Source organism: Electrophorus electricus, chromosome 15, assembly GCF_041902795.1.
Source record: "Electrophorus electricus isolate QZ-2024a chromosome 15, ASM4190279v1, whole genome shotgun sequence".
In the NCBI taxonomy this organism is placed as follows: domain Eukaryota; kingdom Metazoa; phylum Chordata; class Actinopteri; order Gymnotiformes; family Gymnotidae; genus Electrophorus; species Electrophorus electricus.
In genome coordinates this window covers 7,921,704-7,944,874 of record NC_137511.1, presented here as the reverse complement: position 1 = coordinate 7,944,874, position 23,171 = coordinate 7,921,704, and the positions used below count along the sequence as shown (strand labels likewise).

General features: G+C 42.0%; 2 protein-coding genes across 5 annotated transcripts; one reads left to right on the top strand and one right to left on the bottom strand.

Annotated features, from left to right (window-relative positions):
• Nucleotides 1–5,316: 5,316 nt before the first annotated feature.
• mtpap (mitochondrial poly(A) polymerase) lies at nt 5,317–12,791 on the bottom strand. Of its 2 annotated transcripts, XM_027027884.2 has the most exons (10): nt 12,750–12,791; nt 12,357–12,546; nt 11,925–12,091; nt 11,442–11,669; nt 10,809–11,033; nt 10,306–10,514; nt 8,088–8,314; nt 7,468–7,560; nt 7,248–7,321; nt 5,317–6,224 (listed from the first exon to the last, which is right to left on the bottom strand). In XM_027027884.2, the coding sequence occupies exons 2-10, from the start codon at nt 12,511–12,513 to the stop codon at nt 5,907–5,909; spliced, it is 1,698 nt and encodes a 565-aa protein (XP_026883685.2). In that variant the 5' UTR covers nt 12,514–12,546; nt 12,750–12,791; the 3' UTR covers nt 5,317–5,906. The 2 variants fall into 2 exon arrangements, with proteins under 2 accessions (XP_026883685.2, XP_081553616.1); XM_081697490.1 differs by lacking the exon at nt 7,468–7,560.
• Nucleotides 12,792–12,806: 15 nt separating this feature from the next.
• On the top strand, nt 12,807–20,375 carry map3k8 (mitogen-activated protein kinase kinase kinase 8). Of its 3 annotated transcripts, none has more exons than XM_027027890.3 (8): nt 12,807–12,944; nt 13,492–13,849; nt 14,092–14,262; nt 15,533–15,794; nt 16,825–16,931; nt 17,516–17,668; nt 18,431–18,677; nt 18,789–20,375. In XM_027027890.3, exons 2-8 carry the CDS (start codon nt 13,517–13,519, stop codon nt 18,914–18,916), a joined length of 1,401 nt encoding a protein of 466 aa, XP_026883691.2. In that variant the 5' UTR covers nt 12,807–12,944; nt 13,492–13,516; the 3' UTR covers nt 18,917–20,375. The 3 variants fall into 3 exon arrangements, with proteins under 3 accessions (XP_026883691.2, XP_081553615.1, XP_081553614.1); XM_081697489.1 differs by lacking the exon at nt 12,807–12,944 and adding an exon at nt 13,002–13,017; XM_081697488.1 differs by lacking the exon at nt 12,807–12,944 and having other exon boundaries at nt 13,038–13,849.
• Nucleotides 20,376–23,171: the final 2,796 nt, after the last annotated feature.

The window sequence follows — 23,171 nt, the reverse complement described above, 5'->3', positions numbered from 1 at the left end:
GAGGTCATCAGCACGGGTGGCCCTTTGAACAAGAGGTCAGATGGAAGCACAACCTTGTGTATTTGATCAAACTTAGACATGTTTATCGCATGCTGTCAGTATGAAGTGTTTACTGACTTCTGTAATCTGTGCAGTTTAAAACACTCGAAGGAAAGAAGGAGAATGATATTCATGGCAAGCAATCTGAGCCAAGCCATACCAATACTCACTGCTCATGCATACTGGCCTAAAGGGAAGATTTTCCATTCAGTGCTGCACTTATAAAAAACCAACCAAATACCCTGATTCTAATTCTAATTTCAGACCACTATTTTCCATGCAACTGGCTAAACTTGCTCTTTGCCACCATTTCTCAGTTTACTCATACATCACACACAACAGATGGAGAAACACATGAATTAACAGTTTGCAATCCATGCTTATTAAGATGGATTTTTCCACACTTTGTCTGGCTTGAACTTAAATACATACACAGTTATCACAGTGATAAATTCCTTTCCCACTTTCGGTTGCTATTTGCTGATGATATCTCTCTACTTCAGCTCCACAGAGTTCAGCAAAGGGCCCATTGTTCAGCAGATCATGTTGACCACATGGAGCATGCCCGTGATCACTCCACTTCTACGGGCCCTCATACAGAACAGCTTTAACAACTTCACCAAGCCACTGACAAGAGTAAATCCACCTATCACCACTCTGTTTAGTAGATAATGCACTAATGACTGAGAACAAAGAGCTACTACACGCCTTGAATACAATAAATCATAAATAAATGCACATGATGCATAAAGTACACAATGCTTTTTCATACATAGAGCCTTTATACAGATACACTGGTCTACAAGTGCATATGCTATAATGAAAGATGCTCAGGAGAAAAGGGCGCATAAGGAGAGTAGACAGTGGAAAAATGTTGCAACTGAGATGCATTATGCCACGAGTGCTTCTCTGACACATTCCTTGGTCAGTTTGCTGTCATTTGTCAAACTCGGCAGATGTTTTCTTATGACATGTCAACTCCATACTGCAATAGGTGGTGCATGTTTAATCTACTACTGAGTACACATATTACCAGCCTATGACTGCCTCTGTTCAGAAGAGGCCACCTGGATAACGAAGAACACATAACACCATATAAGCGCAGACTGAAATAAATGCTTTTGGCAATTAAAGAATCCCCAAATGTGCTGCTATTACAGATACAAGAGATGGGATTGTGGGATTGTGTTTACATCAGAAAAAGGATGAGTGTTGTAACTTGAGCGCAGAACCCCTCTACACCCCCAGATAGTGAGAGTGAGAGAGAGAGAGAGAGAGAGAGAGAGAGAGAGAGAGAGAGAGCGAGAGCGAGCGTGCCAGACAATGCTGGCGTTTTACATAACAGGAGTGGGACAGCGGGGAGGATCCCCGATGAAGGCCAGTCCTGACAGAGCTCGCTTTGTGTGGGTCTACCCACATACGCATCCCCACTGACTGATCTGGGTCGAGACAATGGGAGCTGGAATCATCCTCGCCCTCATCAACTTCACAGTTCACCACAGGACAATGACCGCTCATTAACAACACATTTTCCATCTCTTAAAGTAGCAGTGAGCACAGAATGAATCAGGAAGGCATTTAGGGAGGAGAAGAAGGAATCCTGCAGTTGCACTTTAACATGTAAGAGGGAGTTTAAATGCAACTTTACATAAAAGGTAATCAGTGTAAAGGACACTGAATAACAGTGTAATTACACAATGGGTATAGCAAGCTACATATAATAAGAGTACCAGGTGTGAGAGTCTTAGTAGTTTTGTCTGCATGTAGCGGTAAGATTGCAGAGTTATGATGCATATTGAGGTTGGAGACTGCATAAAAAATGAAGATTCATTATTAGAGAGAGCCTCTGAATTGGCCAAGATGGGTGTGACGATCCTAAGTCCATCTCCAAACTCAACCGTGTGTTTAATCAAGCCAATTTCTAAGAAGTTTCTTATGAGGCATAGAACATGATACAAGCTAAGTTTCATGGTTAATTCTTCAAGAGAGTTTTTAACTTAAACAAAACTTCATGCATCTTACAGTTATGCACATGAATAAGTGTTCCTGCTCTCCCTTCTGCACAGAGAACTATCACTCCAGGCGGAAAAGTACAGGGGAATTGTCTTCATGCTTCTCAAAGTTCACAGAGAAAAACGTCTGAGCGAGAAAGGTGAAATTAGATACTACAATCATGTCTTTGAATAATATGAGGAATAAGGAGAGCTACTAGTATAACTGCTTGTCTAATGGCTCTAGCAGAGACAGATCCCAGTCTTTATGGTTCCCGGAAAGGATGTCATTACTTATGGATGCACAACCGCTAACGAAACATGAGCTTCTCAGAAGGACCCATGCTGATCTTCCAGAGCTGACTCAATCCGAGCTGCTGTCTGGGTGTATGACTGAGAAAGTACCGGGGTGGAGAGGGAAGGAGGGAGTGTTTTGTAAATAAAAGTCCCTATAATTTATTGTACGAGTTCGACTGTTATTTTTAGATACAGACACACACACAGCAATCATGTCAAAACATGAGCTGGTTTAATTATGACTTACTCAAACATATTCATTAATTATTATTACTTGTTCATTATCGCTTCCAGGCTGGGATGACAGACTCCCTCTACACCCACAGTGCAGAAGGCCATAAGCAACCCTGAATGCCCCAGTGCCTGCTTTTCATCCCCCACGCATCTGGCCAAGCAGTGTCTAATGTGCCTTGTTAAAAAATAAAACATGGATATAGTAGTTTGGGAATTCTGATTGGTTCATCATAGGCACAGAAAGGTGTTTTTAGGGAGAAGAGATGACACTGGAGAGAAAACCCAGACCGACACAGCAACTGGATCAAACCTTGGGGAAAAAAATGCACATTCACAGCAAGACTGAATGATAGGCAGAACCAGAGTCATTCCCACCTCCCTATCAGCAAAGTCTTATCAGTGCCAAACCATGTGTGCTTCTCTAACAGCACCTCCCGGCAGTATACAAACATACGTCTTCCTTCCTGGAGCTGTACTATGTGAAATGAACCAGAAGAAACAAAAATAAAAGCTCTAATTACATGATTAAACCATGCCAGTTTGACCTTGACCCTTTTCTTACGACAAGACAGGCTGTATGGTGCTCCAAAATTCTGGGATACAAAAGGCCTGTGTGACATTGTGTGTGTGAATGTAATCAGGGTCCACACGGTTGTTCCAAGTATTCATTAGTAACTGCATACAGTGTGGCTCTGAATGAAAAAAGGCCTGTCTTCGAGAATGACCTGTTCCTAGAGGCCATCTTGTTGCATAGTGCTGTAACTGCTCTTGGTTTTCTGTTGTGTGTGTATGTAGGAATGAGAGCTAACCAGAGCGAGCCAGAGCAAAAATAAGACAAGGGGGAAGCACAGATCAGCATGCTTGCATCAGTCTATGCTGTTACAGCAGTGGTGCCAGGCTCCAATTACGCCATGCTGAGGTAGGCAGCTGAAAGAATAGCACTTGTTGGAGTACACAGAGAGGCCCAGTCTGCTAAGACTAACACAATGCACACGTGTGTATGTGAACCTAATGAAAGCCTGTTCAAAACAACAACAGGGCAGGATTCTCCAGCAGATGACTGAGCTAATCACTACTGGTGGGCTCAGCCATAACTAGAAGGTCTGAAAAGCTTTCCCATGTTTTCAGAGATGTCTGGAAGACATGCGTATACAAAAGTCAGAGTGGATAAGACAAAAAAATATATATATCATGCTTTTATAAATCAATGGTATAAGCCATATCACACAACAGCTGACAGACACCAGCATCGGATTTAAAAAAGTAATAACACAAAGTGAAACAGCCACATAGAGAGATGGATCAAAGCATTCTTATAGAGAACTCTGTCTTTGCTTCTACCAGGACAGAAGCATCAAACACACTGACCTGCAGCTTAGGCAGAAAAAGCTTTCAAATGATTGCGAGCAGCTGAAGAAAGGTTTACACCAAGTAAGGGCCAAGGCCGAAATTCCACTGAGGGAAGAGAGAGGCCATTTTCATTATATCCTGTTTTTCCTCCAAATCCCTCCTGTTTTAAAACCCCTAAGCCACTTTTAAACTCCTCCTGAGGGTTTATACCCCTCAACCCACCTTTCCAAATACTTACAGGCTCTGGAGACATCCTACAGGCCAAAATGCATGAGTGAGTGAGAGAGAGTGGGCTAGAGAGGGACTAATATACCAAACCGGTCACCTAGAGGCCAGGGATCAAAGTCATGACAAGCATTCGGGCTGGCAAAGAAGTTTCCTTAAGTGCTGAACAGAGAGCAGAACACCCAAAAGTCTGGTATGGTGACCTTGCCTCCCTATGCATAGACTTGGAGAAGTGAACTCAAAAGGGATCAAAACACAGAAGGAACTTGGTTGGAAGCCAGTACTGGACTGGGTTTTCATGTTATGCTGAAACATGGTAGTTTCGTGTGGATTTGCCCTCGAGCTCCACTCATAACAGGGCTGGTCTTGTTCTGCCATCCTGCATAATGGCCAGCCAGTGCTTCACAGAAACATTTATCAACCAGCCAAGATGTAAAAAGATAGTTCAACCCACATTCAGCAGCTGTTTATAGAGGAGTACTATCAGTGACATGTCCACATTCAACTACTCATACATGCTTCTTGAGAAAATGTCTTCTGTGATATACGAACTCAATACTGGTCTAGACAATATTGGGTTTCACCACAATAAAAACACTTACAAGTTTGTCATTCTTCCCCCGTGTCTACCCAGTGTTTTACACCTCACACCCAAGATCTCCATCCTCGCTCTCTCCAGGACCTCAGCCTCTCTCACCTCCCAGGCCAGCTGCTCAAGTTCAAAGCCATTATTCAACTGGCATTAATGTCGATAACCATCTCTCCCCATCACTCAGGCCATGGTGCTGATGAGTGCGCCAATAGAGATATTTTCAACTTTATTCCTTGACCTCTGACCTTGGCAGCCTCAGAGCGGAAAAGCAGCTGTTTGGAACACCCTCCTATGCTTATGTCGGATCCCCAAGGGAGAGAGCTTTTCTATTTTTCACCCTACTCACTTTCCATAACACTCCACGCCTCCACTTATCCTGTTCTGCCACTGCAGAAATCTAAAGCTGATGGTCTTCCGGGGTTCATCATCTCTCTGTTTAGGATGGATTCCAGCTTTGCTCACACCAGGGGGACATTCTATTCAGAGTTGACATATTTCTAATAGGGAACTTCTGAAAAGACCATTTAACACATATTAAATAAATCCATATCAAAATGACCAGAAGGCAATCATTTTATGAAAGGGTAATTTCATCTAAAAAACATGGTTTATTATACATGTACTCAAGCATTCAAGTTCACTCCATTTTGGTCTGTGTCAGTATACTGTTTGGCAGCTCTGCTTCAGTTACATATTTCATTTATATTGTATACTCATTTTTTGACAAATAAAAAAAAAACCCAAAACAAATGAGCAAGAAGCAAAGACAGCCGATGATTCGATGATTTGAAGCCAATGTCTTCAAAACACAACAGCATACTGTTTATCAGTATCTAAAATAACCCCAATGCCTTGATCAGGAGCACACTTTACTACAGAAACACACTTTACTAAAAGGGAGAGCAGCATACATCTTGTATGTTTCTGCAGCAGTCATGTGGTTCCAACAGCATGGTGATAGAGCTTTCCCAGGCAGTTCCTGTGGAACAGTCAGACAGTCCTCTCCTTATTATTGTGGCTTTACCACTGTCCCAACAAGCTCAACCTCTCAAGACAACATCCTCTTGGTTAAATTATCCACAGTTCCTCAATGTATTTGTCTTAAAGTCAAGAAGCATACTGTACCCTACTGGTGAGGTTTTGCATAGCTGTTTACCACCTGCTACTCCATCGCTGCTCTACAGTGACTCCAGTAGTGTCCTTATCCTTGCACTTGCTGGTTCACGTTTCTTCTTCCTGCGACCTTTCACCCCTGCTGATTCAGCAACTGAAGGCAAGAGGAGCGCTGCCAACCCCCAAGGAGGAATTAGATCACCTGATTGGAGTGCACCCCGTTTAATCACCTCCCCCTCCTGAAACAGCCAAGCGCTCTCACGGCAGAGTGCTACGAAGCGTTCTAGTTGTGTTGCGTTAACATTTTTGCTAATATTTAGACTGGTTTCGAAGGGGTTCTGGATGTGCAGGGGGGCTGCCTCAGGTTTGTTCTGCTCTTTCCCCTGGCAAAAAGGGAATATGACAGAAATGGAACAAACAAAGCTAGTGAGCATAAAAGCTCTTGGTTAAAATGCATGTATAAGATGAAACTGTACAGTCATGTACTGTCAAATTTTCACAAGCGGGAAAAAAAAAGTGCTGTTGTTGCTTATCAAACAAATGTTACTCCAAGTTGTAAAATATACAGTTAACAGATTAAAAATCAGAGAACTTTTCTTTTTGGCCAGATGACCTATGGTGGTCCTACATAGCAGAGAATCTCTCTATATATAATCTAGCAGTCGAGTGGAGATGGCCGGCTTATAGCCTTACTGAGATGTGATAGACAAAGTGATATAAGATGACAAATGACTCTAGGAGAAGTGATTACTTGCCCAGAAGAGGTCCAACCAGGACCAAGGCCAACATTTTACTGCATCTGCTCCTCAATACATCAGTATCACTACAGCACAATGACTGCTGAACCTTGAAATGTGCGTGTGTGCACGTATACATGCAGACTTGTGTATATGCATGTGCGGGCACAAATGAGTGAAGAGTGACAGAGGTGGCTATGGTTAGAAAAAAATGTGATTATGCAAAAACTGAGGATGTTTATCTTCAAACCACTCAACTAGCCATCAGAAGTAGGGGTGTGTGTGGGTGTTCTTATAGATTTTTAAACGCATTTTATAGCACTGAAATTATACAATCACTAACATAATGCTTATCTGATGGGCAATATACACACAGTGAAAAGGCATTTATACTTTTCAGTAAAAAAATAAAATAAAAAGGTTTTGTCCCTGCTCCCCACCCACAACAAAGCACAATCAGAATTTGTCTACAGGAGTTTCTCACTAAGACCTCCGAGATATGTGCTTTGGTGAGCTCTTTTATACCTTGATTAAGCACACAAACATCCACAAAGCTCACGGTACTTTTACATACTCCTCAGGATCACACACATTGCTTAGAGCAGTTACTCATTTCTTGTTATATTTGGCAAGTGATGGTCTGATTTTCAATAAAGCATGCAAACTCACCCTCCTGATGTTGATGGAGTTTCGGTTGAAGGCAAAATTGCCATAAAACTCAAAGAACTCCTGCAGCAGCTTTTCTATTGAGGAAAATTATCAGTACACAACAAAACACTGAATTTCATCTCTTAAAATGCAACTATTAGCATATCACTTAATATTTCAGCAAATTACATGCTTTGTCAATAGATGGAAAAACACTTAAATCAAATCTCACGGGACCCACCTAATGTGTCTGTGTTTTTCTCTAGTTTAATCTTGCTTAGGTCGCTAACAATTGTGCAGTCATTCCCTTCAATAATGCACTTGTCCGATGGGCCTGGGGAACACACAAACACACGCGCGTGCGCAGATGTACTTGCTTGATTCCTATATATATTACGTGTGGCCTTGTGCAGAGGGACAGGCTGTGCATCATAACTGGCTTCAGTACCCTTGACCTAGTCTGACTTCAATAACTCTGTGCATGAGGGTATGTGAGTGAAAGTGAGTGGGTGAGAGAGAGAGAGATAGAGAAAAAAAAAGGAGTGATGGATGCCAGGACTCATTTATTGTCCTAGAGGCAAGTTGGAGAGTACATGAAATAGGATTGGCTGATGCAAGCTTTGATCTGTGAGCCAAGGTACCCGCTTCTGTGTGTGTGTGTGTGGGGGGGGGGGGGGGTACGACGACAACAAATAGAGATAAACGGGGGAGGGGGTGGCGCAAACATCAGTACAGGGGGAGCAGTAGAGAGTGGGGAGGGGGAAAAGCTACTGATAAACAGCAACAGCCAAAGAGAGCAATGCTGGAGTACACAAAATGTGAGGGAGAGCACACAAAGATAGACAGACAGAAACAGAATACCTGCCAGGTCTCTGAGCTGGTCCAGGGTGGGCAGTATAGCAGGTACCCTGCGCTGGAAGAAAAACAGCACCAGGACCGTGAGGGAGAAGTTGGTGATCCAGGCTCCAGGGATGCTGCTGGTGATGCTGTGCACACGAGCCCAGCAGCGGACCGCAAACACCACATGCCGCACACGCTCATCCAACCTCCCATACACAAACAGCAATTCAGAGCTCTTAATCGCCACCCTGTGGACAAACATGGAAGCACAAATGAAATACCCACTAAGCTATGTGGCTGCTTCAGAAGTCCAGTGATCTGCAGAGTCAGGTATCATGTTGGTGACGATCATTATTAGTGCCTGGCTTCCTTATTTTAAAACTCTACTTCCTTGCATGTCCACAAATATGTACAGAATACACAACACACATACACACACACACACACACACACACACACACACACACGCAGGCCAGAAGTCCACCTAGTGAAAATGGCTCCGTTTATATCTCAAATTGAACAAACTTAATTACAAATCATATAAAATCAGCATAACATTACATTAACTTCAGAACTTATTAGTATTTGGCAATACTGAAAAGCACATAAGTACATTTATAAAACTGACCATGTCAATTCCTCTGCACAAATGATGATCATTATTAGGTCTTTTCCTTTCCACTGAAGCACATGCTTAGATGACAGTCAGGTGTATTTGAGCTACTTATATTTAATTTAAGTAATTTAACAAAATTTGAAGACATTGCTCACCTATTATAAATACGGTCACCCTTCAGGTTTTAATCACAACATTTTATACTATAATGACTCACAACAAAATTCAAAGCTTTGCAACAACTACTAGAAGACCAAAGATGATTAAGGAGTGCTGACTGTCATGGACTTTCCTCCAGTCACCTGACTTTAATCCCATTGAGAAATAATGAGTGCACTTGAAGGCAGAGAAAAATCAAGCATTCAGTAATATTACTAAATGTCCTTTGGAATATTGTGGAATTATGCTGGGATAACACGGTTTAGATTTTACACAAACAATTTATTCCCTCTTCCAGATTCTTCAAACTCTTTATCAAAGAACATTTCACATTTTCACTTGTCCCAGAGTTTTGGCCTCACTGTGAAGCTCACCAACAGGAACAGCAGAGTTGCTTTAAACAACAACAACAACAACTCATCGTCAAGGGTAATTCAATGTGCTCACCCCTTTACCCAGTAACCAAAACTACACGATATTTATGATGGGACATTCAGCTGTTAATTACTTACAACTAAAGCCAGTGATGAGAATGCATTACGGCCAAAATTTCCACAAAGCTTGAAACAACGGCAGAAAGCAGTTTGATCTGCATTTGGCTTCGCTTTGAGGAAAGCCAAAATAATGACCTTTACCCCACACTACTCCACAATGTTCAGCATGACAGCAGCTCTGAGCTCCTGCAAGCCTATAAAGAGCTTCAGATATCTGTGTCAGCATTCTAAGAAATGCTCCCATTACTCTTTTATATACAAGCTCTTTGTGGCTCAGAAATCTGCCAAGACCAAAACCGTTGCTCTCATGGAAAGATGCTGCCAGACCAGTAGCACCATCCTGTAGTGTTGAGAGTGCTGGGAATCTCCCAGTGATATCATGGCCCTATGCCATGCCTCCGTGGAACTTGGTTCTAGTTTCTGTGTGTGAGCATATGCCAATGCCCTGTATATTTGAATATCTGAGAGGCAGCATCTGAAGTGGAAAAACCTGCCATGTCATCACGTCTCTCTCTCCCTGCATAAACATGGTGGGTGTTCTAGAGAAGTCTTCCGTGTCCTAGGCCCTGTTTCTCTTAAGAAGGAGAACCTCCTTGCCTGTTCCTGTACGTGGTATTGTGTCAGTGTACAGTTTCAGTGCTGCGTCTACAAGTTTTCATGTGGACTCTCACTTCTGCTTGCTCCCCTACTCCCCACCCCAAACAATGCATGATCAGAATCTGTATGCATGAGCTTCTCACGAAGACCTCTGAGGTATGTGCTTCCCTCCTGAGAGAACTCCCGCTGTTCTCTCAGATACTTTCCAGCGCGCAGACTTCGCGAGCACAACAAATATAAAACTATATTGCATGTCTGAGGAAATGATATTTGAACAATATAGAGGGGCAAGGCAGGTTGTAATTTACTCAGATTTCAGGTGTGCATGACATTACCATCAGCCACATCAGTGGGAGTTAAAGGAAAGCTTCACCTGTTATTTGCTGTGAGGTCACACTGAAAGCCTGAGGGCTGATGTGCGAATCGGACAAGGGGGCATCGAGCACTGAGGATCTTCTGGACGCCAACGCAGCCAGGGCCAAACTTATCCACGCACTCCCCAATGACAGAGAGGATGCTCTGGGTGACAGTGCGGTCAGACGTAACACTTTTCATCTGGTACTCTATTGACAGACCTGAACCCTGGAAAAACACCGAAAGGTTTATGACCACAGTACGCACTTTTCTAGAAAGCACTCCAAATTATGCAATCCACTGAGATTGTATTCTCTTTTGCGAAAGGTAGGGGAAATTCCTAGTTCTAGAACCCAAAATTTCCAATGCACATGTACTCTGAGGCATACTCAGCATGTGCAACTGAAAACCACATTGTTAATTAGCATACTTTTTACACCATGGAAGATTAGTAAAAAACAATTCTGGGGCCTTGCAGTGGGCAACACACCAGCATTCAGCGCAGTCCTCCAGGCTACACACCTTGCTCTGTTTCTGGCCACTAACTCCATCCAGGTCCAGGAACATGTCCAAGTCGCAGCCCAGCTTGCCGAAGCTGTTCACCGTCGAACCGAAAGGCCTGATGATGCATTCTGGGAAATAGGCAGCAGCGATATCTCCGAGCAGTGAGCAGACCAAGAAGCGCAGGCTGATGTCCTCCTCACTCAGCTGGTAGGCCTCTGTCAGACAACGCAGCTGCTCATCCACCTGACAACACATGGACTTTTTAATTTGCAGAACTGCAGACACAAACTTTGCAGTACTGTGCAAAAGTCTTAGACCACCATTAGACTTGTTTAAGCAATGGTGTAATGACCATATATAATTATTTCTTAATCTCTTTTAAGATATAAAAAGAAAATACATGAAATATGTACACACACAAAAAAACTTAGCAGCTGAATCACACACTAATATATATTTTATATACATGAGAGAGAGAGAGAGAGAAAGAGAGCACAGACAATAGACAGAAAGGTAGATAGATATGATACTATACATATATGATTATTTTTAAATTGAAATCTGCTAGAACTCTGTTAATTGCAATTTTTGGATGAATGTTAAGTTTTAAAACATAAACCATTTTCCACTCTGCTTCCACAGGTAACTTACACTCTCCTGTCTGGAGAGCTTCTGGAGCAGCTCACTGACTGGAATGGGCGAATGCTCACAGCACCTCACTGTGTTCAGGCTGCTGGACTGGCTGACATTCCCCTTCAGTGAAAGCAGGCGAGACTTGAAAGGCACGGCGGCCTCGTGCTGCACGCTGGGAATGGTGCAGCTCCTCTTCAGTGCTGCTATGCTGTCCCTGCTGGTGAACTCAACCACAGCGTTTGTACCCTGAAGTATGACAGACAAGTTCAACAAAGGGCAAAGGGTGTGATGAAGCTCACCGGGGGGATGGATCACGACAGGAATACAACCACTTATGAATAAGATAGCTGCTACTTTGTTATGTAGAGAAAGCACTACTACTTCACTGTGTGGGGAAAGGCAGTAAAATGAAGTAAACATGAAACAAGTGTGGGAATAATTACTGTCACTGAGTCTAAAAGCAAGTTTAGACAGCGAATCACAAACTCTCCTAATACTTACATAGGACTGATAGAAGAAATGGTTCGTTATGTCCCCGTGTTTAGATATATAATCTAAAAACTTTTTCTCGTTGAACTTTGGGGGACAGCTGATGAGGACAGACCTCAGAGCTCTTTCTCGTCTTTCCTCTTGAATCGCGCAGAAGGATTTTTTGTGCTCCGATGTGTCTAAGAGGAATTCAAAGTACCTGTTTTATGTGGTATTACTGATCGTACACACAAGCAAGCAAGATAGCTGAAGCGGAGACAACGTTTCCATTTGCTAACTTTATCACATTATGATGAACTGTGCAAAGGTAATATGTACATGGTCTGATTATCCACGGAGGGTAGTTAGCGTTACTTGTCTATTTTCCTTGCTAGAACACCTCGCTAACGCCAACTAACCCATAATGATGGCTAAATGATACATTATGGTGTAGCTTCGACATACCGTCTAGAACCGCCCTTTTAACTTCCTTGGCACTGCTAGAAACGGCCGAGCTGGCGAATAACCTCTGTGCTTGTAAATCTGCTTTTTGACAAAGTTTAATAAGCCTCGCCGCTGCTCTCAGATGCATCCTGCAGACGCCAAAGCAGGCCGCCATCATGCAGCTCGAGTTGACGCAGGCGCACTTCTCATTCTATGGTAGCCGAGAGGAAAGAAACGTACGTTTGAGTTTTAGTGTAACTCCATCTACTAAGCACAAAATAAATCCAAAATACTAAGCACAATTAAATCCAATATCGATGAATTCTTATAGTTTATATTAACATCGTGAGTCTGAGCATATTATATTAACTGAGTCATAGCAATTTATCCTTTGATTTTTCAATAAAAGCATACCCAGGAACTGCAATAAAATGTGACCTATGAGAAATATCACCGCCCCAAAAGGAAAACGAAAGCGCAGCTGAGTAGGAATATATGATGAAGGCGGTGTACAGGCAATGAAAACACGTCTCGCAGACGAGGGCTTGCGTTTAGTACTTATGGAGCATACGACACCCTTCGCTTTCCAGTGATCTAAGTTGTCGCCAGGTGTGTAGCATCCAGCTTCAGCCTTATTTTTTTTTTTAAATAACTACCACGGTTAGAAAATCACCGATTTAGTGTACGAGAACATGTTTCGTAAGATTGTACTTTGGTATTTTAGTTATTGGTTGGTTGCATTGATACCTGCTTATTTAAAATACGCACAATTTGTCGACAAAACAAATGACGTTAACCTGTGTGAAATGAATGTGTTCCTTAACATTTGTGCGAGCTTTTATCAGATTTATCGTTTAAAGACCGACACCTTTTCAGTTCTCTTGCCTGTTTAGCACGTAGTTAAATAAAGGCTTATTTGAATACTGGGGGCTGTTCTTTCGGGGGAGAGGGGGTTCCCTTTCCCATGAAAAACTCCCTCGTATGTTAGGTAAACAACAAAGCGGCTCAGCAGAGACACGCTTTCTTCAGGTTTGCTCAGTTTATGGAGATTTCCAGGCAGCTGATTTGGAATTCAGCTTTACGTTTTAAGTTTGTGTACCTTTTATATGCGTGACACACGACGCATGAAATGCCTTACCACAGTTCTGCATTTCAGACTTGAAGCAACGCTGTCGCCAAAAATGGATTTCAAGAATGAGAATGTTGGCATAGAACTACTTCTGGCTCACATGAATATTGGGGACATTATCCAAGCGGTGGAGCACCTCTACTCGGAGAGAGACGAGGAGGAATCTGGTGTATCATTCGGTGACAGTCTGTCACAAGACGAAATGGATGAAACCGAGGTCTCTGACATTGGGACCTCTCGTAATCTGGTTTCACGTATGCAAAATAAGGGAAAAGTCAGGTATGGGGGTGTGCCTGAGCTGCTGGCCTTCGTAAACATGGTCTCCAACACACCACCCTCGACGCTTTCCAAACTGGAGGAAGAGCTTGGAGTCCTGCTTAACAAGGTGAGTTGCTTTGTTAATGTCACTCAGCAGAGTTAAAAGAAAAAGCAAGTGTTTTATTTAAACTGTGAATATATGGTTTAATCTTAAGGTTTTTCAGAGCTATTTTCGGTCTGCTCTTTGCTTAAAAGAATGTATTAGGTTTTGATTTTGTGTTTCCTTTTCGGATGTGTGATTTGGGCTGTACGTGTTTCATTGGTGTCATTTGATTTGTCTCATGACTGCCTTCCCCTGCACTCACACAGACTGACATGGTCATAAAAGAGGGGCGTTATCGCATAGACTTGGACGTGCTTCTGTTTCCTTGGAGACTGACTTACAAGGCTCCAGGCCCAGGCCACGTTCCTAAAGGTTCTTTTGGGAAAGTCCATCTGGCACAAGACACTGAAACACGCAAGCGAATGGCATGCAAACGGGTGAGTCCAGGAATGCAGGGAATGTATGTCCTTTCCTTTCCACTCATGTGTGCTCAGGGAACATGCCCTACTTTCTTTCCCGTCAGTTTATTACAGTACATCCTGCTTGGCTAGTTTGTTTTAAGTGGCCTTGACAGATTAACAACACAAGGAATCTAAAAGATTGTGTGCTGTTGGCCTGTGCCATGGCCATGCAATCTCAGCCAAAAAGGGCCAACCAAGCAGGAATGACACCTGTTTCAATATGGTGGAATTAATACAGTAATGTCATTGGAGCACAGAAGGTCCCAGCTGGGTGGAGAAGCACATCAGTGAAGCACACTGTATTATCTTATAGACTATAGTTAGGTGTGAGTGAGTTAGAGAGAAGTAAAATAGACTGGTGTATAGTCACATTCTTTCACGGAGATCACGTGTGTCCTCATCTTCCGCTGACAAGGGCTCATGAGGACACGAGGAACAGAAAAGAAAAAAAACAGCCTGGTGCAATGGCAGCTGTTGCTGCAATTTTTACTTTTTTATAGAGGAACAGTGTATGTTGGGAAAGAACCTGATTTCCCTAAAAGGCTCGAAGGAAGCCTAGTGCTAACCCCTGCTACAGCAGCTGATACAGGAAGCTTTAGAGGAACAGCCCCACAGAGCCTCCAGAGGGCAGCCAGGCACAGTGCCTTGTCCAGAGAAGGTTGTGCACAAAGCGTTCTATGTGACTGAAAAGCTACTGCTACAATTTGTGTGATCATGAAAACAAAACAGCATAATTATGCAGTTTGCAAGATGGTGTTACTGTGATGTGTGGGAGCGACGTCCTGTGCAGGTGTTCCAGCTGGTATGGCAGAATATTTATCCACGAGACATTATTCAAACAAACTACCTGCTCAGGGCTTAATAGATAGAGCCAGCCCATTCAAAAGATCTCAGATAAAGCAGTCTACATATCTTTATTGAGGCATGAAATCCTGGAATCCTGGTCAAATATGATCTCATGCCATGGGTGTTTATCCATTGTTTCCCCATAATATTCCAATACTTTACTTCAGTTTATGACCCACTACTAAAGCTCCCCTCCTTACACTGCAATAACACAGCAGCAAAGATGGCCATACTGTGTGCATGGATTTGTAAATTTGAGCCTAGAAAGTATTGAAGCCCAAACACATACTCAGATAAACTGAGATTACATACAAAATGAACACCTGTTCTCAGTAAGACATCTGCAGATACAAATGTGTGCCTGATTTAGGCTTCTTCCAACCCTCTGATCCTTGTACAGATCCCTTTGGAGCACTTCAAGCCAGCAGACGTGGAGATCCAGGCACGGTTTTGTCATGAGAACATTGCGGAGTTGTACGGGGCCCTGGTGTGGGACCAGAGCATGCACCTGTTCATGGAGGCAGGGGAAGGTGGCTCGGTCCTGGAGAAGCTCGAGAGCTGTGGCCCAATGCGGGAGTTTGAAGTCATCTGGGTCACCCAGCAGGTTCTACGTGGGCTAGAGTACCTGCACTCCCACAATATTATACACCACGACATCAAACGTGAGTCTAAGAACTGGTCTGCACACTGGGCACATTCTTGTATTACATTAGTACACTGGTGTTCATCAAGGATGTTTTGGTGGTTTTATGGTGTTTGTTTATTTTAGTTTATGGCTCTTAAGAATACTTAGGATTTGTGGTAAAACAGTCTCTACATTTCATAGCATCAAAAGTTTATATGATACAATACTTGAAAATTGGAGCAATGGTAGTAGTTGTGGTTTTTTTGGGGTTTTTTTTTTGTTTGTTTGTTTTTTGTTGTCTAAATCTGATATCTGCATAGTAGTTCAGTTATTCCACACTCATGGGTTAAAAGTCCCCATTCATGTTGTGTGAAAGTTGTGCATCTACAATGCACAAATTTTAACCCACAGGAAGGTATGACATTAAATACACAAAAAAAATGTTGTTAAATGGCAAGGTAAATCGGGTTACACCCTTGTCTGGTAAAGGGTAGCCAGCAGCCTAACAGGAACTGAGATCTAGGCCATTATGAGGAAGTGGTGCTGGGTTTTTGTTTGTTTGTTTGTTTGTTTTTGTCTCAGGCATTTTGAAAACGTGCAGAAATGTATTAAAGTGGTGAGGGATTGTGGGCAAGAGCATTCCCCTTTCATTTACTCAGCCTGAAGACCAATCAGTACTCATGACCTTTTGAGATCTCTGGAAATTCCAGAGTGCGAGTGAGAGAGAGAGAGTGAGAAAGACTGCCCCATGGGGTATAATGTTGACCTTTTTGACTTGATTTTTTTTTTTCTTCTTCTTCTTTAAGATTAAACTTGATTTTAAATACAGGTTAAATAGGGTAGATCAATGATTGCTTTAAACTCTTTACTGATTTTTAGCTTGGCAAAGTAGGCCACTATAGAAATATGCTACATATCACATTTGCACACACACCATCTACTAGAATTCCTGTGAATTTTCTTGTAATGAATCTTCATCTTAGATTTTCCAGGTGGCTGAGTGACTCTCCTGATCATGTGTCTTCTCCTCATAACTCTACCCCCCCCCCTCCCCCCCATCTCTGCAGCCAGTAATATTGTGCTCATGTCTGCCAAAGCTGTGCTGGTAGACTTTGGTCTTACAGTGCAGATGACTGAGGATGTGTACATTCCTAGGGACCTTAGAGGAACTGAGGTGGGTGAAAATGTTTGTGTGTGATTTTACAAATGGTATAATTTTTATGGGAAATAAGAGAAAGGCATAGAAAATAACATGTATGTAAGTTCTTACATGCACCAGAATAGATGGTGATCTATAAATGTGCTGACTGGCTCATCTGTTTCACATGTCTGTCTTATTTTAGCTTGTACTTCATATTGGGGAAAATCCCAGAACACACACACACACACACACACACATTTTCTTGTTTGGCCTTCAGAAAGTCCAGGAAGAAGATGTGGTCCTTGGTGACCTACTCTGCAAAAGCTCTTGTTTCCAGCACAGTCTGTTCCACCAGCCTTGATATTTCCAAGTGCTTAATTTATTTTCCAGAGTGTTGTGAAGTTTTTAGGGCTGAGAGATTTTTGTTCTGTTTTTGGACAATGTAAGAAACAGGCATATAAACACTGACATAATCTTCTGCTCAGCACAAGGATATAATCAGCAACAAAAATATCCCTTCAAACTGCGTTAAACTTTGTTTTTTGAGAAAAGTTGGTTTTACCTGACTCTAGAAGGTACATGTGTGTATTAAAATGGGCCTTATTGTCTCTGTCCAGATGTACATGAGTCCTGAGCTGGTCCTGTGTCGGGGACACAACACAAAGACAGACATCTACAGCCTGGGCACCACCATCATCCACATGCAGACAGGAAGCCCTCCCTGGGTTAGGAGATACCCCCGATCATCGTACCCCTCCTACCTCTACATAGTGAGTACACTACATAAATACATACCTCTGGCCTTCAGACATGGAGCAAAAATGCCAGCATGTAGTAACCATTATAGAATAAATATACAGTTCATTCAAGGTGGTACTTTGCCTGAAGAAATGGATTAGAAGGAAATAAGTTAACAGATGAATAAATATTGCCGTGAATAGGCTGTGACTGACTTAGACTGTTCACATGAGGCCGTGTTCATGACCGTATGGAGGAAGTTAGAACCACATAACACAAACTGAGAAGCCTCATGGCTAGTGTACTCTAGCTCTGTGTTCTGCCTGTGCCCAACACCTCACAACGTCTTGTCGTCTGGTTGAGTTGTTCTCGCCACACAACTCTGGGTGGCTATATTTGTGATTGCAGGTTTTCCTTTCCATCACCTACACTATTATTTCCATATGGGTTTATTGTGAAATGTTTTGCCACTATTGCTATTGAGAAAGCAAAGCTCTCGCTCGGTGGGCAAGTTTGTGAGTGCTTTTATATGAAGCTGGACACTCTGTGTTTTGGTTCATCAATCAGTGTTCATTTTTGATTAAAGTGAGCAGACAGATCTAAAGAGCTGTTTGGAAAGAGCAACACCCTGCTTAACTGTCCGCACAGCCTTAAGTCTCACTTCTCCCTTTTTTTTTCTTTTTTTTTTTTTTGGTCTGCAAAGGTCAACCACATGCTTTATGATCTGCAATGAAATGACGAAGCTAGTTATGTTCATAACTAATGATCAGAGGTGATGTCACATCTTTCCCCAGATCCATAAACAGGCTCCTCCACTGGAGGATATATCAGAGGACTGTAGCCCAGCTATGAGAGGCCTTCTGGAGCATGCGCTCGAGAGGGTCCCTGCACGGAGGAGCTCAGCCACAGAGCTGCTGCACGAGGAAGCCCTCCACCCCTCGCGAGAAGATCAACCTCGCTGCTGGAGTCTGGACTCTGCACTTGGGGACGGCACACATCCGCTCTTGCGCCAACATAGTCAGATGACAGACAGTACACAAGGTACCACACACACTCACATGTCCACGCACATTCACCCACACAATGAAGCACAAAGAGGCATCCTGTCAGGCTAATGTTTGCATGCTTTGACTTTTCCTACTCCTATTTTAGAGTCTTCCTCGCTGTACACTGAAGACTCGGGCCCCTATAAAAGAAAAGGTTCCCTCTACATAGACCTTGGAGCTCTGGCTGGCTACTACAACTACGTCAGAGGGCCACCAACCACAGAATATGGTTAGGACCTTCAGTAGGTCCCATTTAGGCCAAAGAACCCTGCAATAATTTTGCGTATTCACTCACGTTTCTGGGACTGGCCGCATCAAAGCCCAGAAGATATATGTGCACTGAACTGTCTATATTATAAAACAAAGTGCCACTGTAGTGACAGTGTTGGGCTGTCATAGTAACTTGTCAGGTGACACTGGTGACATTTGCTTGTTACGAGGCTGGAAAACACACACTGATTGCAGATGAAAAGTGTTCACAGCATGGCAGCGTGAGACAGTGCAGTAAACCAAGACTGAGCAAAAACCTGGAATGACTAGTAATATAATTAATGATCGTGTGGACTGGATTGGCAGCAAGTCATTTTAAACCTGTATGGTCTTGGGACTGCAGATACCTCATCTTCTGATAAGTGCTCAACACATTTCTCAGAGTATTGTGAGCAAGAAGATGGTCCACAAAGATATGATGACTGTGAAGGCAGAAAATATCACAGTGCCGTGTTCCAGTAGACTCTGAGGATGTGCACATGAATGTGTCTGTTGGAGTTATTGACCACTGATGGCCATGGTCCAGCTTCTGTGACTGTCCTACACATCATCAGATCATATCTGCACCCAAAGTGGATAAAGGCAATCCAATATTTGTTCACTTTTGCCTCTCTGCAAATACAGCATATCTCACTATAGCAGTGACATGTTCAGAGTTTCTTTCCCTCCTATGAAGTTGGTCCTACTAAAGAGAAAATGCAACAGACAACAATATATGTCCAATGTTTATTTTTATACAACACAAAAGCCTTGAGCCTATACCAGACAAGGTCAAATTTCAGTGCAATATAAGAATACAGTAAAAGTGTTAGCTTAAAGCTTAAACCTGGTCGGAAGGCTATTGTTTAAGGTATTAAATACTTGTTGGATTAAATACTTTATTAGCCTGTATGTTTGAATATTTAACATTTACAGACATTAATCATTCTAATACAGGGCACTAGCGAGATCTGTGAGAGAGTGATTTGTTTGATGGAATAATATGAAAGCAGGGGCCTAATCTGTGAAATGGCATGGTTCGATGCCCAAGATCCTTTTTTTGTTGTTGTTGTTGTTTTCGGTAGTCTTATCATTTTGAATGTTTCTGTGAAATGTTTTAGGGGGCGTTCCTGTGGAATGAAGTTTTGCTGAGTACTTGCAGTGCAAATTAGCATTTTGTTCTTTAGACAAGTTTTGACAGGAGCAGGACATGCTGAAGAAAAGGAAGGTGAATTGTGTTTTATTCATACTCTTAAAATTCTGTATGTTCCATCTACTCTCTGAAATGGAAAATATTTCTTGAGGGGATGCTTTTATATCATTTCCTTTGGTTCGACCAGTTATGTAGTAATGTCTGTCATACTTTGAGTCTGTCGTGCATTTTCTTTCATGCGTGTTTTGCTTGATGAGGTCCAGAAGCCAGTAAACTAAGATCATAGCACAGGGCACTTTTGCTTGTTTTGTTCTTGCTAGTACAAGTAGCCTATAATTTATTTATTTTTCTTTCCCAAATGAGAACAGTAACGAGAACTCTCACTACAGTTAACAGCGTTATAAACATACTACTGAAAGCTAAGTTCTACAGAAATGTCAGTCATTCTGGAAAGAACACGGAGCAGTGCAGCTTGCAAGAACAACAGATCTTATCAAGAACAAGCATCTGTCTGTCAAACAGACCAGAGGGGAATTATCTGAACCTAGAATATTCCCATCATAATTATAGGGCTTATTATATGAAATTTAAAAGAAGTTCCCCAACTCTATACAAGTGGTGACCCAAAGGTCATCTGTGGTGGGATCAACTGTGTTTGTTCTGTAGCATGTTATCACACAATATACTTTTAACTTTTTTGCATAAGCAAAAAAACAAAAAACAAAAAAAACCACACACATTAGTCACAAAATTGTACATGGATTATAAAATGGATTTGTTAACCATACACAAATATAAGGAAGTACTTAACCATTAACATTTCCCAAGTAGAAAGGACACCTGCTTCTCTTGTGAAGCTGTATTTCTAGAATGTGAGAGAGAGAGTGTGTGTGTGTGTGTGAGTGTGTGTGTGTGAGTGTGTGTGTGTGTGTGTGTGTGTGTGTGTGTGTGTGAGTGAGAGAGAGAGAGAGAGAGAGAGTTGCACAGTCAGTAACATTTAGCATAAAGGGAAGTGGGTTTCTCTATCAGTCTTTCACTGGCGTCATGGTAAATGTGGGAGGGCAAAAGTGTGAGGAGGTATTCCCTGACCTCATCATTTCCACATTGCTATTCAAAAGACTAATTAAGGTAAGAGAGCTTTTCTAATGGTAGCCAGAACAGACTGAAATCTTAGCACATTGGTATCTTCTTGCTATAGATATTTAAACCTGATGCTCAATTTATGAATAATAAAAAACCTAAAGCATGTCAGTAAATGTCAAATGCAATGCACACACACACACACAGAGGTCTCTAGGGATGTAGACATGATTTATAATGAAATGTTTGGGTATAGTAGTTCTGAAGCGAAAGGGCTAGGGAAAGATAATACTCTATATTTCAACAGCAGTTGCTCTGTCTCGATTCACCCCCTTTAATACAGATACACCTTAATATGGCACATAAAGTTGTCATCCCATGGACTGTGTTACTCTGGCCTCATGCCTCTCTCCCTTATTCTCACATTCACCTCAAAGTAAAGATCTACTAGATCAATGTTCTCAAGCTCAAGGCAGTTTTCCAGTTTTAGCACACAGTTCCTGCTAATTGTCTGATAAGCTGAATCAGATGCATTGGAGCATAGGTCTCCAAAAACAAAGGAAACAACAGAAATGCAAAAATAGCAAAGGCTACAAAGTCTGCTTAAAATCTCAAATAACCATATACCCGTCTCATATAGCCATATACCCGTCTCATATAACCATATACCCGTCTCATATAACCATATACCCGTCTCATATAGCCATATACCCGTCTCATATAGCCATATACCCGTCTCATATAGCCATACAACCGTCTCATATAGCCATATACCCGTCTCATATAACCATATACCCGTCTCATATAGCCATATACCCGTCTCATATAGCCATACAACCGTCTCATATAGCCATATACCCGTCTCATATAGCCATATACCCATCTCATATAACCATATACCCGTCTCATATAACCATATACCCGTCTCATATAACCATATACCCATCTCATATAGCTGTTCATCCAGTATTTAAATTACCTTAAGGACAACAGGGGGACAAAAGGAACTGCAGTACAGCCAACTGGTTTGATCAAATGTACATGAAGAGATTAAGTAATAACTTGTCATTTTTGTTTTAAACCCAGTTAGCTAAAACTGGATACCCTGAATCAGTGTTGTTTGTGTTACACATTATACATTGCAAGTTAGTGTTGCAATGTGAAATCCATATCATTGAGCTGGAGTTGCAAAGTGTCATCAACCTGTGCTATCTCTGACATAGTATTTGATATTAGGTTGTAAAGTAAATTCCAATCAAAATTCAGTATATCAACCAAATTTCAAACTAATGTACAGAAAAATGAGATTGAATGCACAAGGCCTCAAACCACAAAAGAACTTTACAAATACATGACTAAATAACAACATAATCCCATTGTCCTGTGATGGTAAATTACTAAATATCCAGCAGGGGGCAGTGCAAGACTGTGCAAGACTGACACTATTAAAATACTAAAAGTGGTTCATAAACGTGGTACTGAAAACTTCATTCACTGCACATTTCAGTATTGTCCCTGTTGTCATGTGCCATACCCAGATCCTGTAGGGTTTGGTAATGATTTAATGATTTCTATCAGATGTGCTAGAGCAGGGCACTGAGAGACCACGACCAGCACTGAGAAACATCAAGCAGTACAAACAGGCAAACAAACAAACGAAGAAATAAAAAGATAAAGAATAGTAATGCTGGGGTTAAAAGGCCCAGGGATGGCATCCGTGTACATTTTCATTACTACACGTCTACCGGTGGCAGTGGAGATTGTTTTTGTTGCTATTTTTTTGTAAGATGCATAGACTCACGGGAGCCGGATCTTCAACATTATTGAAGATTTTTATAGATCTTTACTGCCATTATTTCCAGTGGTCAGTCATTCAGAGGTGCTCTTCCCCTCATGCTTATCTTCCTGACAGAGCAGTATTTTATTTATCCCACACTGTTATCGGAGCACTAATCTGCCTCATTTGTTTTTGGGTTTTTCTTTCACGGTTATTCTTCTTAGGAGAGA